At 34.5% G+C, this 21,630-nt stretch overlaps 1 protein-coding gene across 2 annotated transcripts in view; it reads left to right on the top strand.

Annotated features, from left to right (window-relative positions):
* The window catches only part of PIG-C (phosphatidylinositol glycan anchor biosynthesis class C), a 51,462-nt gene that overhangs the window by 12,972 nt on the left and 16,860 nt on the right, over positions 1-21,630 (top strand). For both annotated transcript variants that reach the window (XM_076471514.1, XM_076471513.1), the window contains 3 exons: positions 1,004-1,073; positions 5,931-6,082; positions 17,914-18,082. In XM_076471514.1, the coding sequence (XP_076327629.1) occupies positions 1,004-1,073; positions 5,931-6,082; positions 17,914-18,082 (391 nt within the window). The remainder of the gene's footprint in view (positions 1-1,003; positions 1,074-5,930; positions 6,083-17,913; positions 18,083-21,630) is intronic.

The following is a 21,630-nucleotide window of genomic DNA, read 5'->3' as shown; positions in this document are numbered from 1 at the left end:
TCCATAGGACAACAACTCTGTTGGAAAAATTAAACTGTCTTAGATGAAGATGAATTCCACCTTACCAAAATTTAAATTTGTGTTCCCTAATCCTGCTGTTATCACTAATTAAATATGAAAAAAAAGATGATGTGGGAACATTATCAATTCCCTTAAAAATCTTGAACACCTCCATCAGATCTCATGTAACTCTTCTTTTTTCAAGAGAAAAGAAATTTTGAGATCTTAACCTTTCCTCACACAACAAACTTTTCCTACCCTGGTATCATCCTTGTAATCCCCCTCTGAACTCTTTCCAACAATTCAATGTTCTTCTTAAGATAATAAGCTCAAGATGAAAGCAGTCCTTCAAATGTGGTTTAACCTCTTTAGACTTCTATTTAGTATTTCTATAGATACAATCTAAAATTTTATTTTTCCTAACACTAACAACAGCACACTGCTTGGATAGCTTAAGAAACTGATCAACTAAGATCCCTTTTATAACACTGTTAAGGTTACTCTCATCTAAATTATAATTTAAGTTATAATAATCCACATGCATTGTTTTGCATTTATGATTTGCCCAACATACTAAATGATCTAAACCCATTTGTAAGGCAGCAACATCCTCTTCACAGGTAGCAGTAGATTCAGTATCATCAGCAAATTTCAGTAATTCTTTCATCTATGTCATTAACGTAATAAAAAAAACCAACAAAAGCCATAAGACTGAACTCTAAGGTACCTTACTTGTGATATTATTAATTCAGTTTGATTGAACTCCATTTATAAAAACACTCTGCTTTTTTCCATCCAGATTCTTCTATCCAAGTATATATCAGAAATTCAGTTAAAGAAAATATTAACCTTGAAGGACCAAACTTTCTGTTGATGTCCATTTACTAATCACATTTTTATATGTATCCAACATGGTATTATCTGTGCAATAGTAACATTGCAATTTTAACACTCACTGATCATTATTTGCAATAAATCTTTTTTTGTTGTTGTTTTATTATAGTGAATGGTGAATCCTACAGCATACAGCAGTCATTTTTTTATACAACTGCAGTTACTCAGGAAATTTGTTGGTGAGTTAATTATGACTAATAAGTGAAATATTTACTGTCATAATATATTCCACTATGGTAGCTTTTTGTATCTATTGCTACACATTTTTAATCACAGGAAGTTACCTATATAGATCATAACTGGAAAAAACTGATATAGGTAAATTAATATACTGATGATAAAACAAAAGCTTAACAAAATTAGAAGATGTATTTCATCAGTTAAGCAGCACTATCTCAGTTTCCTATTTTTTTTGGCCATGATCTAACAAGTTAGCAAATTATTTTAGATTAGCTTGCTTAGAAACCATTGTTTAGTTCTAAATCCAAATAATTAATAGTGCAAAATAATCCTTATAATACGTTTATCTCAGGAAATAATAAATATATGTGTATTATATTTTAACCAGTACTGTTTAATGAAAAAATGGAATATGACGCACAAGACAAAAACATGTCCACCACTGCTTTCTGTCTCAGAAAAATGTGACATCAGTATAACCAAAAACAATCTTGTATAATAATGTATAGCAACCAGTTGAGCTGTGCAGTCACCAGTATTTGCTAATCAACTAATTATGTGTTACTAATCAATCAGTGCAGCACTTATGTCAATGTGGTATGCATCTCTCCCATTCTGTAAATGGAAGTCATCAACTAAAAAAAACACAATCAGGTGCACCAGTTATTATCATCAAGAGTTTAAGAATCATTGCATTATTTCTAACACAATGTTAATTTTCTTGATTTCATTTTTTTAAAGTTAATTTTCAACTCACACTTTTTTTTCAAAATGTGTGTTTAGGTATGTTACTCCTACCTTGTGATGGCAAGGACGTTTTTAAATGCAGATCCAATGTCTTACTTTTGTGCAAATTTTTGCTAAGCACTAGCCTTAATACTGCTGTTTACCCTCACATGTGTTAACATCTACACACTCCCCCATACAAATGATTATGCAACAACCCTACACCAGTAGGAGTGTGATGTTATCTCTATTGTAATTAGTGCAGCCCTTAATCACTTTGTTGTTGAAAGCCTCATGGTTCAGATGCATTTTAGCTCATGTCTTCAGTTTTGTTTTTTTCTGCTTGATTGCGAATGTTTATATCTTAAATTTTTAGCTGCCTGTCTTATTTTATTTTTCTCAGCTGTAATTTTTTTTTGAAATTGTATGGTTTTTGAGATTTTTTTTTACCATTTGAATATCCCCTCCTTTTTTACCTGTCACTTCCACTTGTCATATACATGGAATTCTACATGGCTTCTACCTCTGTGGCTGCAACTACTGCAGCTGATTTGTCTGCTGCTTAAAAGGCATCTGAACATATTATTGGCTCAAAATATAATGGCAACTTGGCCGAGAGTTGGATATATTTATGTGGACTTCTGAGCACTTAATGATCATTTTCTTGTATCTTAAAATGCTGAGCATGTGCATAACAAAGACAGTTTGAAGTATCTATATCCTATGTCTGCCTATGACTCTCACATATGATTTCAGAGGAGGTATCCAGGCCATCTTTTCCTTTGCTAAACCTATTGAATCAGCTGTACATCTTATCATTTTCTCCTGTTTCTTTTTATTTGATTCCTGCCTTTCTCAGTGATGAATTGTAAGGTGAGTTTTAATGATCCCTGCAGCACTTGTGTTACTGGGGTTCCTGAGAGTAGTTTTTGGGGCCAGTTAAGTTCAGGGGTATATATATATACCTTGACTTCCACATGTACTTTGAATACCCATGCTTTGGCATATCATCATTTTGACTCCCTGCCCTAGGCTTGTAAAGTTTGGTGTAGCTTTTCCCTTTGTGTTGATCAAACCCCCTTAATTTGGTTTTAGAATATAGTACTTTTGTGTGATACCACATGATTTTTGGGGGAACGACCCACATCTCAGGAACCCAGGATTAGGTCAGCTCTGTTGCAAAACTTCAACTTTCTCTCGCATCCACCTTATCCCTGTTCCTACCCCTGGTCAGTTCTGGCTTTCTGGGTATTGTTGGGGACAACCAATGTTCTTGGTGATGTTTGGGAGGTTTGGGTCCAGTGGAGACTGGGCTCTCTCTTTAAATGGGACAATGTTATGCATATAAATTTCCAACACTAGGGTTCAGGTTTAGGTTCCACATGGTGCTTTGAGCAGTTGACTCATTTGGGGTTTGCTCTACATTACAAAAACATTCTTTCTCCATTAGACTTGGTACATCAATGTTTTAAACAGTATTGCACATCTTTCAAGAAATTTCTCACAGATCTTTGGGCTCTGAGGTCTTTACATTTGGTCTGGCCCTTTTTAGGATTTCCCTCTTACTCAGATTTCTATTTCCTGTCAGAGTATGTAGAAGGTGTTTGGGATTTGTTTTGCAAGGGTGTCATCATGTTGGCTAGTCAAATCCAAGAGACTAGAGCTCTAGCATTGCTCAGTCAATTCTGTACCATTTATTAGTCCTCTCATTTCACTGTTGGATCATAATTAGCTCTTTGTTGGATTTTCCTTCTTGTTTGTGGAGGATGAAGTGGTTATGTCAGATGTATTCTTCCTCAATAACTTCTTCCCTGATTTTTTGGGTCCATATGAGTTGTTTATTTTTAGTCTAGACTTCATTGGATCTCTCCTTGAATCATTACAATTCAGAATATCTGGGTGCTTGTTTGTCTTCTTCCTTTCCATGGACCATCAATCACACCATGTTATTGATATCTTACTTCATCAAAATCTGATCCTGTCTTTTATTACTCATTTCTTCTAAGAGTAGAAGTTCAGGCTGATTGATTGGTGAAGATGGAAAGATTTTTTTCTTAACCCCTCACACCATACCTTGTTCGTCTTGGGGATGTTATTTTATTTCTTACTCAATTAGGCCCAGTGTTCTCCATTTTTGGCTAAGGGCTAGGGTGATTTAATTTGCACCTTCTACTTGTTCCATTTGTTTCTCTCTTGTTTGGTGATGTGGACTTCTTGCAAACTTTTTTTAAACATGAGATTTCACAACATTTTCACTCAAAACTGAACACGGGTTTGATGTAAGTTAGGCTTGTAACGTGGAACATGCTTGCTTTGGCTCTCGCCTCTTACAGCACGTAAAAGTGCTGTACTATTGGGAATGATGTCATTAAATTTAGTTTCCTTCTATATATAGAGAGCATATTCATGTGTTGTCTTATTTGAGTTTGTTGGGCCAGAAGAGCTTTATTTGGATGCTTTTCCTTCCACACTAGCTTTGCTAGATCAGGTCATCACCTTTTTGAGTGTTCCTCCTCCAAGTGCATAATGTCACTTTTTTTTCCAGGTCTTTTTATTTATGCTTGGGGTGATTTTATAGTTGATCAAGAGATTTTAGGATGGTGGTTTCTCTTGGAATCCTCTCACCTTTTTATTCTTGTGGGCTCCTAGCAGTTAATTAGATTTTGCTTAATTTCCTTCTGACCCTACAGAGACAGTGTTTTTTTGTATTCTTTTCCAGTCTCGTACATTTTCAGGCAAATAGACCTCCTGTGTTGAGCAACAGCCATCAAATTCATCTGCTGGCTTTTCATATTCCGGGTGCCCTGCATCTACTTGCAGATCATTTATCGTTGTCTAGTTTGGGCTTTTCTCTGTTACAAAACATGCAATGATTCCTTCCATGGTAACTGCTTTTGTTGTTTCTTTCGTGTAATCCTTCCCACTTCTGTCACCTGTATGTAGGTATCATTATGATAGGATTTTTCAGTAGATTGGATTTATTTTTCATTTATTCAGATTTATTTTATCTTCTTGAGCATTTTCCATCATATTAGTCACTTTGTCCTGCAGTTTTATTCCCACCTTTTTCCACAAAGACAGGAGGATGACATCCTGTCATAGAACTGTTTTACTTGAACAAACTTTGGTTTATCCTCAGTTCAAGATGGATGATGTTCTCACTCTGAAAAATGTGAATGACATGATATGAAGTCTGAGATGCTTTATCCAATCCTTTTTGCTTTTGATTCTTCCATGATGGTCAAACATTCAATGTACAGCCCTTTCCTTTCAGTTGACTATGGCCCCATCTGTTTTCTATTGAAGCCATTAATCATTATACTATGGATGTTTGCTACATCCAGTGTGGTGTCCACTACTTTTCCTGCTCATCTCCTCCAAGAGTCATCTCACTAGAGTAGCTGGCTAAGCTTTAGAGTGCAGTGGGCTGAAATTGTTCTAGAATTGTCTTTGGTAGCTGTACACAAAGTAAGAGTTTTGGGCACATCTTACAAAATAAAACAATGTGAAAATGTTTTCTGAATTTTTAACTATATAGATGTGGTTGTGCATCTCTAAAGAACAACTTTCAGATAATAAACATGGGTAGTTTGCTTTTTAAACACAATTTTTACATGTGAAATAGCTTGACTTTTGTTGCAGTCTATCTATAAATGTAACTTTACAAATATAAATAAATATTTGGTCAAACTGAGATAACATTACTTATGTAAAATTTTAATAGAAATGACTGTGTAATTTTTTTATTTTTCTGTTTGGATTGCAGTTTCAGATCAGTGTACATGGATAATTTTGAAGATGACAAAGTACAGAAAATCCTTTTATATTATGAATGATGACAAAATATTGTGCTAGATTGTTACTGTATTAAATTTTACCTAATGAAACATGAGTATATAGTTCTTAGTCATTTTATTTTTTGCTAAAAGTCAAAAGAAATAAAAAACCTTTCACTAGTTGTTCACATTACAAAACATCCCCAGAATAAGTGGACCAGTTAAATCATTTGTTAACAAAATAACTCGATAAAGTTAAAGATGTACATACATTATATGAATTAATACTTCTTACTTGCATATTTACCTGATGTATAGGGAAAATAAATTCACAGTTCTCTTCTTTTTTTTCAGCATTTGCATATTTGTGGTTATTTTTGTGAACTTAGTTAATGAGACATTGTCACCCACCTTTGTGATAAGTAGCAGTGGATTACTGGTTGTGATAATTTACCTCTTCTTTTCAACACTTCTTGTCAAGACAGACCACAGTTTTGTTTCAAAAGGTACGCTTTAATTGTTTTGTTTCTGTAATAAATCATGAGGTAAAAACAATCTGTAAACAAAAAAGTCATGTTTCTTATGACCAAGAAATATCAATAACATCACAAAATAATTTATCCCTATACATCCATAGATCTATCTATCAATGGAATGTGCATACATTACATACATCTAAACCATTGCCAAGTTTGTAGTCATTTACTTAAGTCTAGCTGTAGTTCAAAACTTTTACATATTATGTTTTGTACTTAAATTCCTAAAACTTCTTAATACCTAATATTTCCTTAGTTAAGTTTATTCTAGGATCCCTCCTCTGGCTCAAGGTTGTCAGTTTCCTTCCTGTTCTAAGGAGATTAAAATTAAACTAATTATCTTAAATTAGCCTCCACCTAGAGTTACATGTAGAAATATACAAATCTTTTCTTCATTTTCGATTTAAAAATCACCATAAATATCTTACTTCTTTCTAACTGCATTAAAACAATTTATATATTTTCAAGTTTACTCTTTTTAATTGTTAAAAAAAACATTTAATTATTAAATGTTGGTGTTCCTAAACTGGAAAAATTATTGTATTACCAATACAAAGCTTTTTTGCCCCAAATGCTAATAAATTATTTTAGATCACAGAATTTAATTAGAAAAATACATTATTAATTTCCTGGTGCTATGAAGTATGACTATCCCCAAATTAAGTCATTAAAGCTTAAATTTAATATTTGCACACCTATTTATGCTTCATAATATTGACTTATTTGGGAGGTTGTATTAATAATTTAGAATTGAGCTTATTTTATGAGAGTAGCATTCACAATTTTATCCTTGTGAGTTCGATCAACTAGAAAAAACTTATAATGATAAGAGCATCTAATAAAAAAACTTTGGTTTTACAGTTTGAGTTTTAAGATGTGCAGCAACTGAACATAATATGATATGACTATAGCTTGGTGATTAATATAATCTTCTGATAGATTAAATGTTGGATTCATTGATTAAATACATTAAATGAATTGATTTTTGTCACATGAAACTAATCTTCCAACCTTAAACCTGTGAAATACATTTTTTAACTACTCTTCCTTTAATATGACAGATATCTTCAGGTGCAACAATTTAAGGTAAATTACTACATTTTAATTCTGAACTGTTGCATATGAAAATATAACAAATTAAAAATTTTATTAATACAATTCTGTTGGTTTCTTCCTACAAGTTTTCACGACACTATTAAACTAAAAACACCAAATCTTTGTTTAAAATAATGCTATTAATACAATTCTGTTGGTTTCTTCCATCAAGTTTTCACAAGAATATTGAACTAAAAACACCAAATCTTTATTTAGAATAATTGTTCCTAGATATTATATGATGAAACTCATAAAGGTTTTTGTATGATAAATAATGTATAATTCATTGAAAACAATTTTATGCCAATCTTAGAAAAAAAGAAAATTCAACTTTCAAAACATTATTACCATCTGCTGACACTTACAGCTATTTCTTGATCTTCAGTTATTGATTGTGATTTTGGCATCACCTTGTGAATTTCTCTACAATTATAATTTCCTAACAGAAAAAAAAAAAAGACAAGCTTAGACAGAGGCTTTGTTATGTCGTGTCTCTCAACAGTTGGGGTAGTCATTTTGGGTTGATGATGCCCATGAGGTGATTCGTTATGAGATGGAGACCTATATTCAGCCAAGAGGTATCTCTAATGGGGGTTCTGAGGTTGCTTTTCTTGATGTTCCAGGACATTCTGGGGAGAATTTGGACTTGATTTTTTTGGTGCCTTCCCCTGTTAAGCCGACTTCTCACAAGGCCACTTTGGATCAACTTACTTCTTTTTCTCAGTTAGTTACTCAGGTTTGTAAGGTTTTGGGCCTTTAACCAGTTATCTTTCATCTTATTCCTTCCTTGATGGTGAAAAGGTTGGGATGAGGCTACTTAGTTTTTTCTCCTTCATCTGATGTTGCTGTTCATACTGAGAGGTTTACCACTCAGTTACATGAGAGGATAGCTATGCCTTGGTCCTCATGTTTGTTAGAATAGCATGGTAGACGTCCGTTTACGTTTATAAATCTCCTTTTGGAAGTTTGGAGTTTCAGACTGGAGTCTGTGATCAGTTTGAACAGATCACAATTTTCTTGCATTCATCTGACCCTCATTACACTACTATTCTGAGATATTTATCTTCAGTTTTTTGCAGAAACCTTTTATAATTACTCTCCCATCAATTTGTGGATGAATTGGGTACTTTGGTAACTTTCATAATGGTCAGATTGTTAGCTTTTGCTCTCTTTTTTGGATTCCTGGTTTTTGTGTTGTTGGAACTTATTGGGTAGAAATGCCTTGTTGAAAGGAGTTTGTCTGTTACCACACTCTGTGAGTTACGGGAGCTTCTTTTTCTCTGTCCATTGTTGTTGGCAGATGTTCCAAAAGCATTACAGTTGAGGATTGATGTCACAAGTTTACCCCTTCTTTGTTGCCATCATTGGCCTCTTGACTTACTCACAATAGGTTCCATCATGGCTCTTTATCTCGGACAGACTCACTAGTGAAATTGGTAACTGTTATATATTGGTAGGGTTTTTGAGCACACAGTTACATCATTTTCTGAAAGTCTGGACTTCCTTCACCACAGACTCATAGGTCCTTCAGATTCTAATCTTGGAGCTGGTCATTTATTTCACATCTCGACCTTCTTTATCCTTCTAACCTGTGGTATTTTTGTCTCCATCAAATCTGCAGAGTATGACTTTTTGTTCTCAAGCTATGAGAACAAGCTCTCCCTCATTCTTCTGGGATTTTATTCCTGTTTCTTTATTGTGCCAAAAATTACAGTAGATGGGCATCATTGATTTTTCTCACCTTAAGCAGCTTTTGGATTGCCCTTGGTTCACTATGGAGTCCTTTCTCAGTCCATAATGGTATTTTTTCACCAGATCCTTGGATGACAAAGTTTGATGTTGCTGATGCATACTTTTACATTCTCCTAATTAAGTCATACTGCAGATTTCTATGTTTTGTGCACAAGAGTCAGATTCTGCACTTTAGTGCTCTGCCCTTTAGCATTTGCAGAATGTCTTCTATAGAGTGGTATGAGCTTTTTCTCTACACCTTCATTCTTTCAACCTGTGCACACTTCATGCTATGAATGTCTGGCTATTTCTCACACCATCTTACCAGATTGGAGAACAGCAAATACAGATTCTCTTTTTGGAGCCCACTAAGGCTGGGTTTCTCATCAAAACAGAGTAATTCATTCTGTTGCTGACTTAATACGTTATCCATTTTGGGGTCTTTTCAACATGTACTTGAGTCAGGCTCAGTCAACTCTCATCTGGTTTCAGGCTATGGAAGGAGCATACAGACTGTTACACCTCCTTCTTCTATTGCATGAGTGACTCTATCTTTTTGGTGATGTTAGCATCCATCAAGTCTCTCATTCCCTTCAGAGGTTGCTGCACAATCTGTATCCAATGAAATATCCAACCTCTTTACTTAGGAGTAACATATGTGGTCTCAGTTGATGGTAGAATCAGAAATACACTACTATGCCAGTCTTTTTTTACTGACCTTTCATCCCGAGGCTCATCTTTCCATGAATGCCTCATTTCAGGCATGAGGGGCATATATCAGTTGTTAGGAATTCCAAGGTCTGGACAAGCAACAAATCTTCACATCAATACTTTCAAGTTATTTGCAGTTCAAGGAGCAATAGTTCATTGTCTTACCTCTCTTGCAAAGGAAAATAGTCAGGATTCGTTCTGACTATTTGATGGTGGCGTTTGACATTTCTCATTGTGGGCGTACACACTATTGAGACTTTTGTTTTTGGACTTTCTATGTTTTCTAACAGGCTTACTCCCATTTTAACAGTCTTCTAGCTTGTCATGTTCCAGGAGTATTGAATTTACTAGCAGATAATATGTTTCAGCCCAACTGCATTCTCTTGCCCAAATGGTTGCTATATTGTAAGGTTTTCTGGTAAATTCACTTGTAGTTTGGGTCTTCAATGATTGACACATTATTTACTTTGGAATTTTCAAATGCACGCTTTTTGGTCTCTAGCAGCTTTAGATATTAAATCCTGATGCTGTGAAAAGGACTTCATCATTTCCATGCATGAAGTTTGAACTTGGAACAATTTGAGTCAGCCCATTTGGTAATACAAACAGCTTTTAAGTAGAAGATCAAATCATATCCAGACTTTTGGGTGAGAGACAAAATGGGGGGAAAAGAATAGAGGTGCAGTCCCATCCAGTTTTGACTGAATGCATCTGATAAATGGCCATTGTGGATCTGTGTCTCAATCTATCCATAGACCTACAATGGCCATTTATTAGAGTCTGAGGTGTTATGTGGCTTGCACTGACTCTTTTCTAGGTAATAGAACGTGACTCTTTATTTATTGGGATTTTGCAATTTCCCAAGATTTATCCCCAATTACTTTGATGATGTGGCTTTGCAAACTGATCCATATTGCTTATTCTGGACTTTCTCTCCAGGCAATGACACTTCCGAGAGTTTTATTACATCAGAATCATCACATTTATATATCTTTAGCTGTTCATTTAAATTACTTATTGGAGAACATTGTAGGAGCTGTTATGTGACTTTCTCCAAATACTTTTCTCCAATATTGTGTACATGATCTGACAGTTTTTCCTTTTGAGGGTTTTCAACTACCTCCTGTGGCCATTTTGACATCTGTTAAATTATATGAAGGAGAAAATATTTTTGTCTCTTTTATTTTCTAGGGTCCATTTTTTGTTTTCACTGGATCTCACTTTTTTGTAGAATTGCTCAAACAGATATGCTTTTATCAATCTAATTCTGCACTAGCAACATTATTGCACAATAATTACTACCAGTTACAGCAAGCTCTATTGAAATAAAGTGTTCCTTGAGATCTTCTAAGAGCTCATCATATTATGCTGGAGTGCAATTCATTGACTCTTTGTCAGTAAAGCTAAAGGGGATCTTGCCCATCCATGATGATCATCAGATTAAATAAATCAGGATTGGTTTGCTTTTAAAAATTTAGAGAACTTTGTTCACCTATTGCATTGTTTTCAGAGCACTGTTTTTCAGGACTTCTCAATGTGCATTATCCTTCAAGTTCTATTAGTGGAGCTAGAGAGTCCTCACCACACCCAATTTTTAGTCATTGGAGTGGTAAACATGGACTTTTTCTCCAGACTTTTTGAGTGTTTATTTCCATTCTTGGAGAAGAGGACAAAGGTAGGGGCTCTTCTATCTGCTTTCCTGGATACTTTCCCCAGATATTAGTTAAAGCAGTGCCTACTCATCATCTCCTTTCAGATTTGACACTAAGCTATCTAGTTGTGGTATGCATGGTCCTTCTTTTTGATCAATATCAGTTTAGCATATTATTCCTGAAAGGAGGCCCACTATCTTCTCATAATTCCAAATGTGGAGTGGTCCAATTCTGGGTCCTTGTTTGAGCACAGCATTTCACATCCTCTCCATAATTCCAGGGACAAAGGGAATGCTCCTTGGCCACTCAATTGGGTAGTAAGGATGAATGCTCATAATTTGAGACCAGATAATTTTTGTTCCTTTGGTTGAGTAAGCCATATGATTCCATCATTCAAAGCCTGGGGTCTTACCTTTCTGACTTCTTCATGTGGAAGAAATAGTTTGTCCACTTCAGTGTTGCTTACTTTTTCATCATGATTCCAGTAGTTCCAGGTAGGGATACAGTCATTAGTATATCTATATATAATGTTGCAGTTCAGTTGTCCAAGCCATTAATGTGGGGTACAAGAATCAAGACTTGTTAATTCTAATCCCAAGTTATGGAACTTCAAGTCTTCTTGGGGCTGGTCTATATTGATAGTTACTCATTGTATTCCACCCTTGATACTGGAACTATGTTCCAAGTGAAAAGCATGCATGTTCTAGATGTAGTGTGTTGCCCCACTTAGTTATCTTTCTTATCTTGGTGTATGCCCTTGTTCTAAGCCAGGGGTTCCAAACCGGTGGGTCGCGACCCCCTGGGGGTTCGCAAAGCCTTGGCAGGGGAGTCGCGTTGCCTTGTTAGAAGTAGCTTGGGATAACATTAATTTTATTTCATCAATTACATTTTCATGCTGTTACATTTTTTTTGTTTTGGTGCAAAGCAAAACGTGTGCTACGTTAGTTCAATGTCATTAGGTGATATTATGGGTGCCTGTGAGTGAATGTGCCTGTGTGAATGTGTATGTGTCTGCAACTGTATGTATGTGTGTACTAGTGAGTAGCGAGTATGTGAGTGCACGCGCGTATGCGTATGCTTGTGTGTCTGTTTAGCTGTGATTAAGTGTGTGTGTGCTCGCTGTCTACACGTGAGTCACATGTCCGTTGCTGATTGGTGGATGACGAATCATGCGACTGGCCACGCTCCCTTCCCTCCCAATACTTACCCCATCATTACTCTACCTGCACCCCCCACAAGTAGTCAGTGTAAGATCTACAGTTGCCAAAGCATTCATTATTCAACATTTTTATTTTATTTTAACAAGGAGATAAGTAAGCAGTAGAGGTGAGTTGTGTCCATGGCTAAATGGCGCAGATACTCAGAATACTACCTCAACATTGGCTTCACCACTGTGCTCGCCAACGATGGCATCGAGAAACCACAGTGTGTTTTGTGCCATGCTGTCCTGAGTGCAGAGTCAATGAAACCATCAAAACTCAAGCGTCATCTCGAGACAAAACATCCAGAACATGCAAAGAAGGGTTTGGATTTCTTCAAATGGCATGAACGGTGTCTTAAAAGCCAAAGAATCGATAGAAGTGGGTTGTTTCAGCAGCAGAGTGCAGTCATAGTGGAAGCTTCATATGAGATTGCATTCGAAATTGCTAAACAAAAAAAGCCTCACATGATTGGAGAAACACTTCTTAAACCCTGCATGATGAAAGCAGTAAATCTTATTCTTGGAGAAGCCAGTGCAAAGAAGATGCAGCAAGTATCCCTGTCAAATAATACTATACAGAGGTGCATTTCTAAAATGTCTATGGATGTGAAGGAACAGGCTTTGACTAAAATCAAGGGTTCCCCTTTGTTCTCCTTTCAGCTCGACGAGTCAACAGATGTAAGTTCATGTTCTCAGTTGCTTGTCTTTGTGAGATACATTAATTCAGGTGACATCAAAGATGAATTCTTATTCTGCAGTGCACTTGAAACCACAACAAAAGCTGATGATGTCATGGAAAAAGTTGAAACTTTTTTCAAGACGAAGATCTTCAATTGGAAAACGTGTTAGGGTTTGTACGAATGGGGCACCGGCTATGCTGGGATCGAAATCAGGATTCCAGTCGAGAGTGAAGAAGCTAGCACCTCAAGCAAAGGGCATCCATTGCATGATTCATCGATATGCTCTCACCAGTAAGACTCTCCCTGCCTCTCTGCAGGAAGTGCTTGAATCTGTAATCAAAATTGTAAATTATGTGAAGACTCAAGCACTCAACACTCGCCTATTCAAAGAACTATGCAAAGACATGAATGCTGACCACGAAGTCCTTCTCTTCTACACAGCAATACGTTGGTTGTCGAAAGGAAACGTTATTAATCGTGTCTTTGAAATGAAAGATGAAATAAAGCTATTCCTGGAGACTCAAGAAAGGAAATATCTTGTAGCTCACTTCAAAGATGAAGCATGGAATAAAAGGGTTATGCATTACCTAGCCGATATTTTTTGACCAGCTGAACAAGCTCAATTTGAAGCTTCAAGGAAGGAAACACATGTTCTCCTTTTTCAAGATAGTCTTCGGCCTTTGTTTCCAAACTGCAGAACTGGTGTCGGAAAACCAATTTTGGAAACATCGCTATGTTTGAAAAACTTTGTGGAGTGACGGATGAGTCTCAGATCCAACTGGATCAGTTCCTCAAGGATGAGATTACCAAACATCTTCAGTCTCTAGAAAGGAAGTCGGCGTTACTTCCCTTAGCTATCACAGGAACAGGAGGCCCTGGTAAGGAACCCATTTTGTACTGAACTTGATGTATCCAGCATCCCAGATGATATCCAAGATGAATTTCTGGATCTAAGGAACGACTCTTCAGCTCATGATCTCTTCAAGGTGAAATCCATGACTCAGTTCTGGTGCGCTATGTATCAGTCATACTCCAAAGTCAGCATGATAGCTTTACGTGTCCTTGTTCCATTTGCTTCTACCTGCTTGTGTGAGGCAGGATTTTCCACTCTTGTCAATATAAAAACAAAGAATAGAAACAGATTGGATGTTGGAGATGACATGAGACTGGCTCTAATAAACACTCGACCACGAATTTCAAAGCTTGCTGCTGAAATGCAACATCAGGCATCTCACTAGCTGGGTTGGATAGCTGTTCAAACCTATGTTAATATTATTTTAAGAAATATATGTTCTTTTTGTGAATTCAGGTTGGACCAATGTGATTTAATTTGCTAATAAATAATTACAGAATTTTTAAATATTTTTTTTAGATGTTTCTTTCCTCTCCTTCATGGAAAATAAAAGAAAAATTAAGCTGCTGATAGTAAGCCCTAAGTAGGGGGTCACATGGGTTTCAAACTTTTAGGTAAGGGGTCGCGAGTGCCAAAAGGTTGGGAACCCCTGTTCTTAGCAGATGCTTTCTGTGTGGATAGTGCCTTCAATGGCCCTTTCAAATTCTCAATAAGGGATACCAGCTATAGATGACAGCAGAGATAAGAATGACAGAAAGTATACAGTTTCCTAAACTGCATATTATTTCCAATAATACTTGCATCTTTTGATGATTTCTGCCCTTTCTTCTCACTAAGAGGTGATGTTAGTGATTGACATGGTGTAAGCCTTGAAGAATGCAATTACATTAGCTGAGTGAGGTGCTTATATACAATACCATAGTAGAGGGTGCACTGATATAAATGGAAAGTATCACAAGACAAATATTGCCAAGGTTATTTAAGTGGAGTATAGAAGATTGGAGCAAGTGAGACTAATGTTTAGATGGGCAAAGTTGAAAACCTGAAGGTCAAGGAATAGCTATAAGAGTCAGCAGAAGTTAAGTACTATTGGAAATACATTTTCAATTTATGAAAATTTTAACTTTTATATCTGGTCAGAAATATTGTGGCAAGACTAGATATCTGACTTTCATGCAGACTGTAAAAGGACACATAAGGTGCAAGTCAAAACTATTATAAGAAATATTCAAATCACATTATTATGAAAGAAAATTTTTAATTACAGATGTATTTTGGAATTTCTTCTGTGTCATTGTCAGAAACTTGAAAAATAATTAACAACTTGTAACAGATTTACTGTTGTACATTTATGTCTCTGCATAGTTTTATTTTATGCATGTGGCATGTATTCTTGACTGTGTATTGCACAAGTTCTACCTGTTCTTGAAATTTATAGAAGATTCTTGAGAGTAATAATCAACATTGTACTCCATGTGTATGCAATGATTGACAGTATTGTTGCCATTGCTGAACTTTCTAGGGTCTTGCATGATTCCTATAAAAAACAGTTAGTGAGAGATAGAAGAAGAGTGTTATTTTTGGACAAATATAGTCAGTCTACTCTAGGCCTCAGAAGCTATAATTGTGGTTAACAACTAGTAATTGGAAGTCTACAGAATTGGACCAGGAACCTCAGTGAAGTATTTCAGATGTTAGTATTTCTACTAGGACATTAAATATCTTTGCCAGAAAAAGTCAGCTTGTAAAGATGTGAGGCCAGTAAAGCTAGTTAGCTTAAGCAAAGTATGGCAGTATCAACTCGGGATTAATTTGCTCAGCATGGACATGGATCATCAATCAAATATTCATTTAAAGACCAGATATAAGAATCAGTACTGTCTGTAAGATTGTAAAATCATTTGTAATAACTACTATTATAAATTGTTTTTTTGTATATTAAAATATATTTATGTTAAAAAAGAAAATTGTGTGTATTAATTTTGTTTGCAAATACCATAAATTTGATACATATTAACATTTTATTAACTTCAAAATTCAAACTGAAATTTCCAGTTATTTGAAATAGAACATAACCTAAGAAATTGGAGACTCATCCAAGATAAATTATAATATGTAACAAACTGTATTAGTATAAAAAATGTGAAAGCTCTTAAGTAAGAAGTTGTTGATATGGTAGTAGTTTAAAATCTTTAATGTATTTACATTTTATAATACTTTCTGGAAGAAGACATGGAAACAGCATTTACCTAAAAAAATCAGTAATCAAACATCTTGAATCTTACTAGGCAACATCCAATAAGCACATAGCAACATCTCTACTTTTCTCTACTTATGTCAATTCTTTTTATCTCTATAGAGCTATTCTTGATTAAACAGGAGTCTTGTTTGTGCAATAGATGAATTAAGTAACAGTATTATGTATTGTTAACTAGACAGTTATTATTAATTGTTCCCTAGTAATTTCTGAAAAACACAGTTAAATGAGCAAATTATTCAACAGTCAACATTTTCTTTGAACTATTAAATGATATACACTAACTTACTGTAACCCTTTTATTTAAAGCAAACTTACCCTCAGTGACAGTATTACTCAACTATTATTAATTCATGTATCATAATTTTTTACTCAGACAGTTAAATGAGCAAGTTGTTTATTGATCAATATCTGAGTGAATAAATAATAAATATAATTTTGCCATAACCTTTTTATTAAAGCATTCTTACTCTAAGTCAAATAAGTTACCTTGTAACTTAGCTTGTAAGTAAGCAACATTTATTAAGTTAAAGGTTCCATGGTATTTAGGCATACAAGGTCAAATCAAACATTATACATTACTCTCATGTAACCAATGACCAATAGGTCACACTCTTATATTTGTGACTTGTGTAAAAATAGAATACATGCATAATACTGAAACCAGTCAAACCAATTGAAATAAAAGTAGCTGTCATGTAATATATATGTTTTGTTAGTAGGGATCTGAGAAGTAATAAGTATGTTTGAGTTACAGCACCACTACCAATGATTAAAATTGACAGTTACATTACAACACATCCTGGTTGGTATGATCCACTTGTTACCTTATGAATTGAAGAGCTGTGCGTGTGTTGTAATATTATGATCAGTGCTAAAACAGCACCCCAAGAGGTTGTGGTTGGTGCTGCCAGCCCATTGCCTTCCATATGATCCCCATTTTGAAATTAGGGACAATGGCAGAGAGTCTTAGTAGTTTACCACAGTTAAAAAAAACAAAAGTATGATACCCATATGGCTGAAAGAATGAATTTAGTTATGGCAATGGGAATTTAACCCTTGAATCATGAATTCACCACTCTGATTATCTGACTATGATGACCAAACACAAAATAATGGAAAAGAAAACAGTAATGAGAAATAAAAATGATAATCTTTTCAACTGCTTGGATATTTGGAATAATTGAGAATGATAGCAACAAGACTTGACTTCAAGACCTTCAGATCACAAAGTAGTCACATTAATTAATGGATCATGCTGTCCCAAACATAAAGAAACTTGAATTAATCAAAAATAATATTAATGAAAAATCATAGTAGTAATATTTCAATTACTATATAGTTGGAATAATTAATAATTGTGATTAACTGGAAATGCCAATTTTGGTTATTTACTTTTTTCATATTAACTGACTTGATGTTATTTTTGTTAATTCATATAATTGGTTCTCATAGGTAATTAACTATACTAAGTAATTTAATTAATCATCCAGCTCTACATGTATCTTGCAGAGTGTATGTTTAGTGGAATTGAGTTAAATTCAAATATATTTTTGTTATATTTTAACATAACTAATTGTTTCATAAGTAAGATATAATAAGTTACATTTTTAATTTTCAGGATTTGAAGATATGAAAAGTGTTTTCATATTTATGTCCTTTGGCCTAGGATTTTCTTCCATTATGAAAACACTGACAGAAACAATTAGTACAGACACTGTTTATGCCATGTCTACTTTCATGTTTCTTGTTCATCTGATGTTTCATGATTATGGAGCACATGCTTTCATGTGAGTTTTTGAACATTTTACATGGCTGAAGCTTGTTTTAGACTGCTTGTCTGTTTGAGTAATTAATAATTCAGTGAGTAATTTAGTTTATAATAACAGTTCAAGAAAAAAATAATTACTTTGAATATCACAGCTACAGATTCTTGTAATTTAAAAAGTGTATTTAACAGATTGTAAAAGTTAAAAAAAAGAACGGTTAAAAGAAGTAATCAGTTAATTCTGTGATATATTGTACGTATTAAAAATAGTATGAAGAAAACAATAGCATTATATGTGAACAACCTTTGTTGGAAAATTTGTTCTGAATATTCTTTTGAGTCAGAATATGCATTGATAAATAAGAAGAGTGAACTACATAAGCCTTCTCCAGATAAATAGCTTGTACTGAGATAAGCTTGAATATGGCAGCAGTATGACAGTTAAACCCTGTTACAAGGTTTAATACATTTTAAAGTGAATATCCAAATTGGTAAATCGAATGACAAATACAGCTGATATCAAGTTATGGTGAAACAGAATATATCAGAACTACATTTTCACATTGTTTGGCATTTAATAGGTAGTTGCATTTGAAAAGAGTATGGTAGAAACCTTGAGATGTAAAAGATTCATATGTTCAGGTCATTGTGATGGGCTGTGGTTGGAGATGTAGAATTTACAAGAAAGGATCTTTTGTACTTAGTGGCACTGGGAAACACATGTATGTAGATCAACCTGGGTTTAGGACCATTCAGAAAAAGATTGTCAGTGAGTCATACCCAGTTGTATTTTAACAGGTGAAAAATCATAAACATAAAGCTGCATGACAAAAGCTTTTGATGTGCCCAAGGCAAAATATGCAATGTATTAAGGAAGGAAATGAGAACCAACACAATATGGGTTCATCAGCATGAAGTTTTTGGTCATACTTCCCATTCATCTGTTATATATTTCATAAAATTATTGTATATAAGAAAGGGTAGAAAATAAAAATTACTAATACAACACACAAGAAAAATTATTCTCTACTAAATGTTCTTACACAAGGAACACATTTCCTTACAGCTCTCTTGTGGTGTCTGTACTGGAGGCATTTTAGAGTTTGGAAATAGTGAATTTATAACAGGGTACAGGTGAATTAACTTTCACTGGTAAACATAAATACATTTTACTTTTATCACATTAGCACTATTCTAGTGGATATTTATCCTATGACCAGCCTTTTTGTTTACAGGTGAGAGTAGAAATCTGAAGTCAGTGGGAAGTATCAGCAAAATTAATGACTAACCATCAATAGTTATTTGATTAATAACAAATGAAATAATACAGCATGAATAAAATAAAGAAATAACTTGGTTACTTCTCACTAAAAATTACTAATGATTATGATCCTCACAAAAAAACTCTTTGTTAATAAAGGATCATAATCATTAATAATTTTCAGTGAGAAGTACCTATAAATTACATAACAATAAGCTAACATACTAGGGACCTATTGGTCCAACTTAGCTGTCTGATCCTCTAAGCTAAAAATATTACATAAATACATATGTATTTAACACTTTCATAATGGGTTCATGTATTTGTACAACCTTGTAACCACCATGTAATCATTAAGGTATACATATAAATCTTTGAAAGTACTTAATGTGGCTTCACAAAATTTGGCAAGTTTTCAGTAAATGTTACAAGTTTTTTTGTAAATTAAACAAAATCAAAATTCTTAATTAATTATGTTTGCCAAAAGCTTGTTCACAAATGCAGAATTAGGAAGGTGACTGCTCTGAGTGCAAAATGGTTTCTCCTGTTAAGATGAAAAATACTTTTCTTTATTTGAAATTTCAAGTTTCCCTTGCATAACCTGTAAAACTACCTGAATATATATCAAACATTTGTATTCAGAATATTTGAGAATCTAATTTGAAAGCTATGGAACCCCTCCCCAGAAAGATGCACCTAAACACATATGCACACACACATACAGAAAATAATGAATGAAGAAAAATCAATTTTTGTCCCTCATTCATGGACCCCTGAAGCTCTTACATTGGACTCTCTAAGGATCCATGGACCACTGGTTAAGAACACACATTCTATATGCAATTGGTTGATTTGATTGATCTTGTAACAAACACATGAATTAAGAAATGGATCTAAGTTACCTTGTTATAAAATAATTGCAAATTATAACAGGAAACTACAATTGTTTATTCTAAATAGCTTAAAGCTCACAACAGTATACATTTATTTATAGGTAACAAGCCGAGTTACTCATCCTTTTTCTAAGTTATGAACTTAAAAAATGTGGGGGGCAGATGCAATGATAAATATAACTTTCCCACAGTTTATTTTTAATATAACATATTATTACAGTATTCATTATTATCTCACCAAGATTTCTGTATCAGCTTTAAGAAATCACTATGTGTATACTTAAAACATGGTGTACAATGTGTAATGGTGAGATGACTGTACATTGAGATAGTAGATTGAGTAGTAGCAGTAGGGATGCTTTCTGTTACCCCTATAAACACTAAACTCTGAATATCATTCCACATTGTTTCACAGTGTTGGTCAAGCTCAGCTCTCAAAAAATACAAAAATGTTTTTATATGTTTGCCATTATCAGTGGATGCTGAGCACTTCCAATATTGTACAGTATCTATTTTCACACATCTGGCTATTCTTCTTTAGTGTTGCCCTTTATATACAAAATTTTTAATGCATGTCATAAGCCTTTCCTCTCCCCTCCATTGGAGATAACTGATTCTAATGTGAATCTCATGCAAATCATCCTGCAACAAACCCTTCATCAATAAGAGTTCACCATACTTCAGTTCTACCTAAGTATCACTTTTCATTTGGTAGCACTCATGTTCAGACTTTTTTTTGCTTTTGTTTTTTTTTATGTGCTTCACACTCATAAATTTAAATGTTTCACTTTCAAAGGACCTGGCATGGCCAGGTGGGTTAAGACATGCAACTCATAATCTGAGGGTCGTGGGTTTGCAACCCTGTTGCAACAAACATGCTCGCGTTTTCAGTCGTGGGGGTGTTATAATGTGATGGTCAATCTCACTATTCGTTGGTAAAGAGTAGCCCAAGAGTTGACGGTGGATGGTGATGACTAGCTGCTTTCCCTATAGTCTTACACTGCTAAATTAGGGAAGGCTAATGCAGATAGCCCTCAAGTAGCTTTGTGCAAAATTCAAGAACAAACAAAAAAAACAAACACTTCCAAAGTAGGATGTTAATGTGATAATTCACTGTCTCACTTTGCTTCTGTTTGAACCACTTTCCACATGCTTCTTGTTTTACCTTTCTCTTAAGACTTACTTCTGTTCTGTGCCTGTGAATGTTAGAAGTCTGATTTATTTGCTATCAGTGGTTTACATAATTTTTATCATCCTACCTATGTTCTCCATTGTATGGATTGTTCTTTCCTCCCCAAAACATCAGTCTCTAGGAAGGATAACTCATCTTGTTTCCCAGTTTTCTTTCCTTCCATTTCCCACCTTTATCCTAAGCCTGATCTCAGAAGACTTTTATGCCCTGTACCTGCTCTTTGC

This window comes from Tachypleus tridentatus, chromosome 12 (assembly GCF_004210375.1).
Source record: "Tachypleus tridentatus isolate NWPU-2018 chromosome 12, ASM421037v1, whole genome shotgun sequence".
In the NCBI taxonomy this organism is placed as follows: domain Eukaryota; kingdom Metazoa; phylum Arthropoda; class Merostomata; order Xiphosura; family Limulidae; genus Tachypleus; species Tachypleus tridentatus.
The sequence above is the reverse complement of the archived record's forward strand: the minus strand, read 5'-3'. Positions and strand labels throughout refer to the sequence as shown.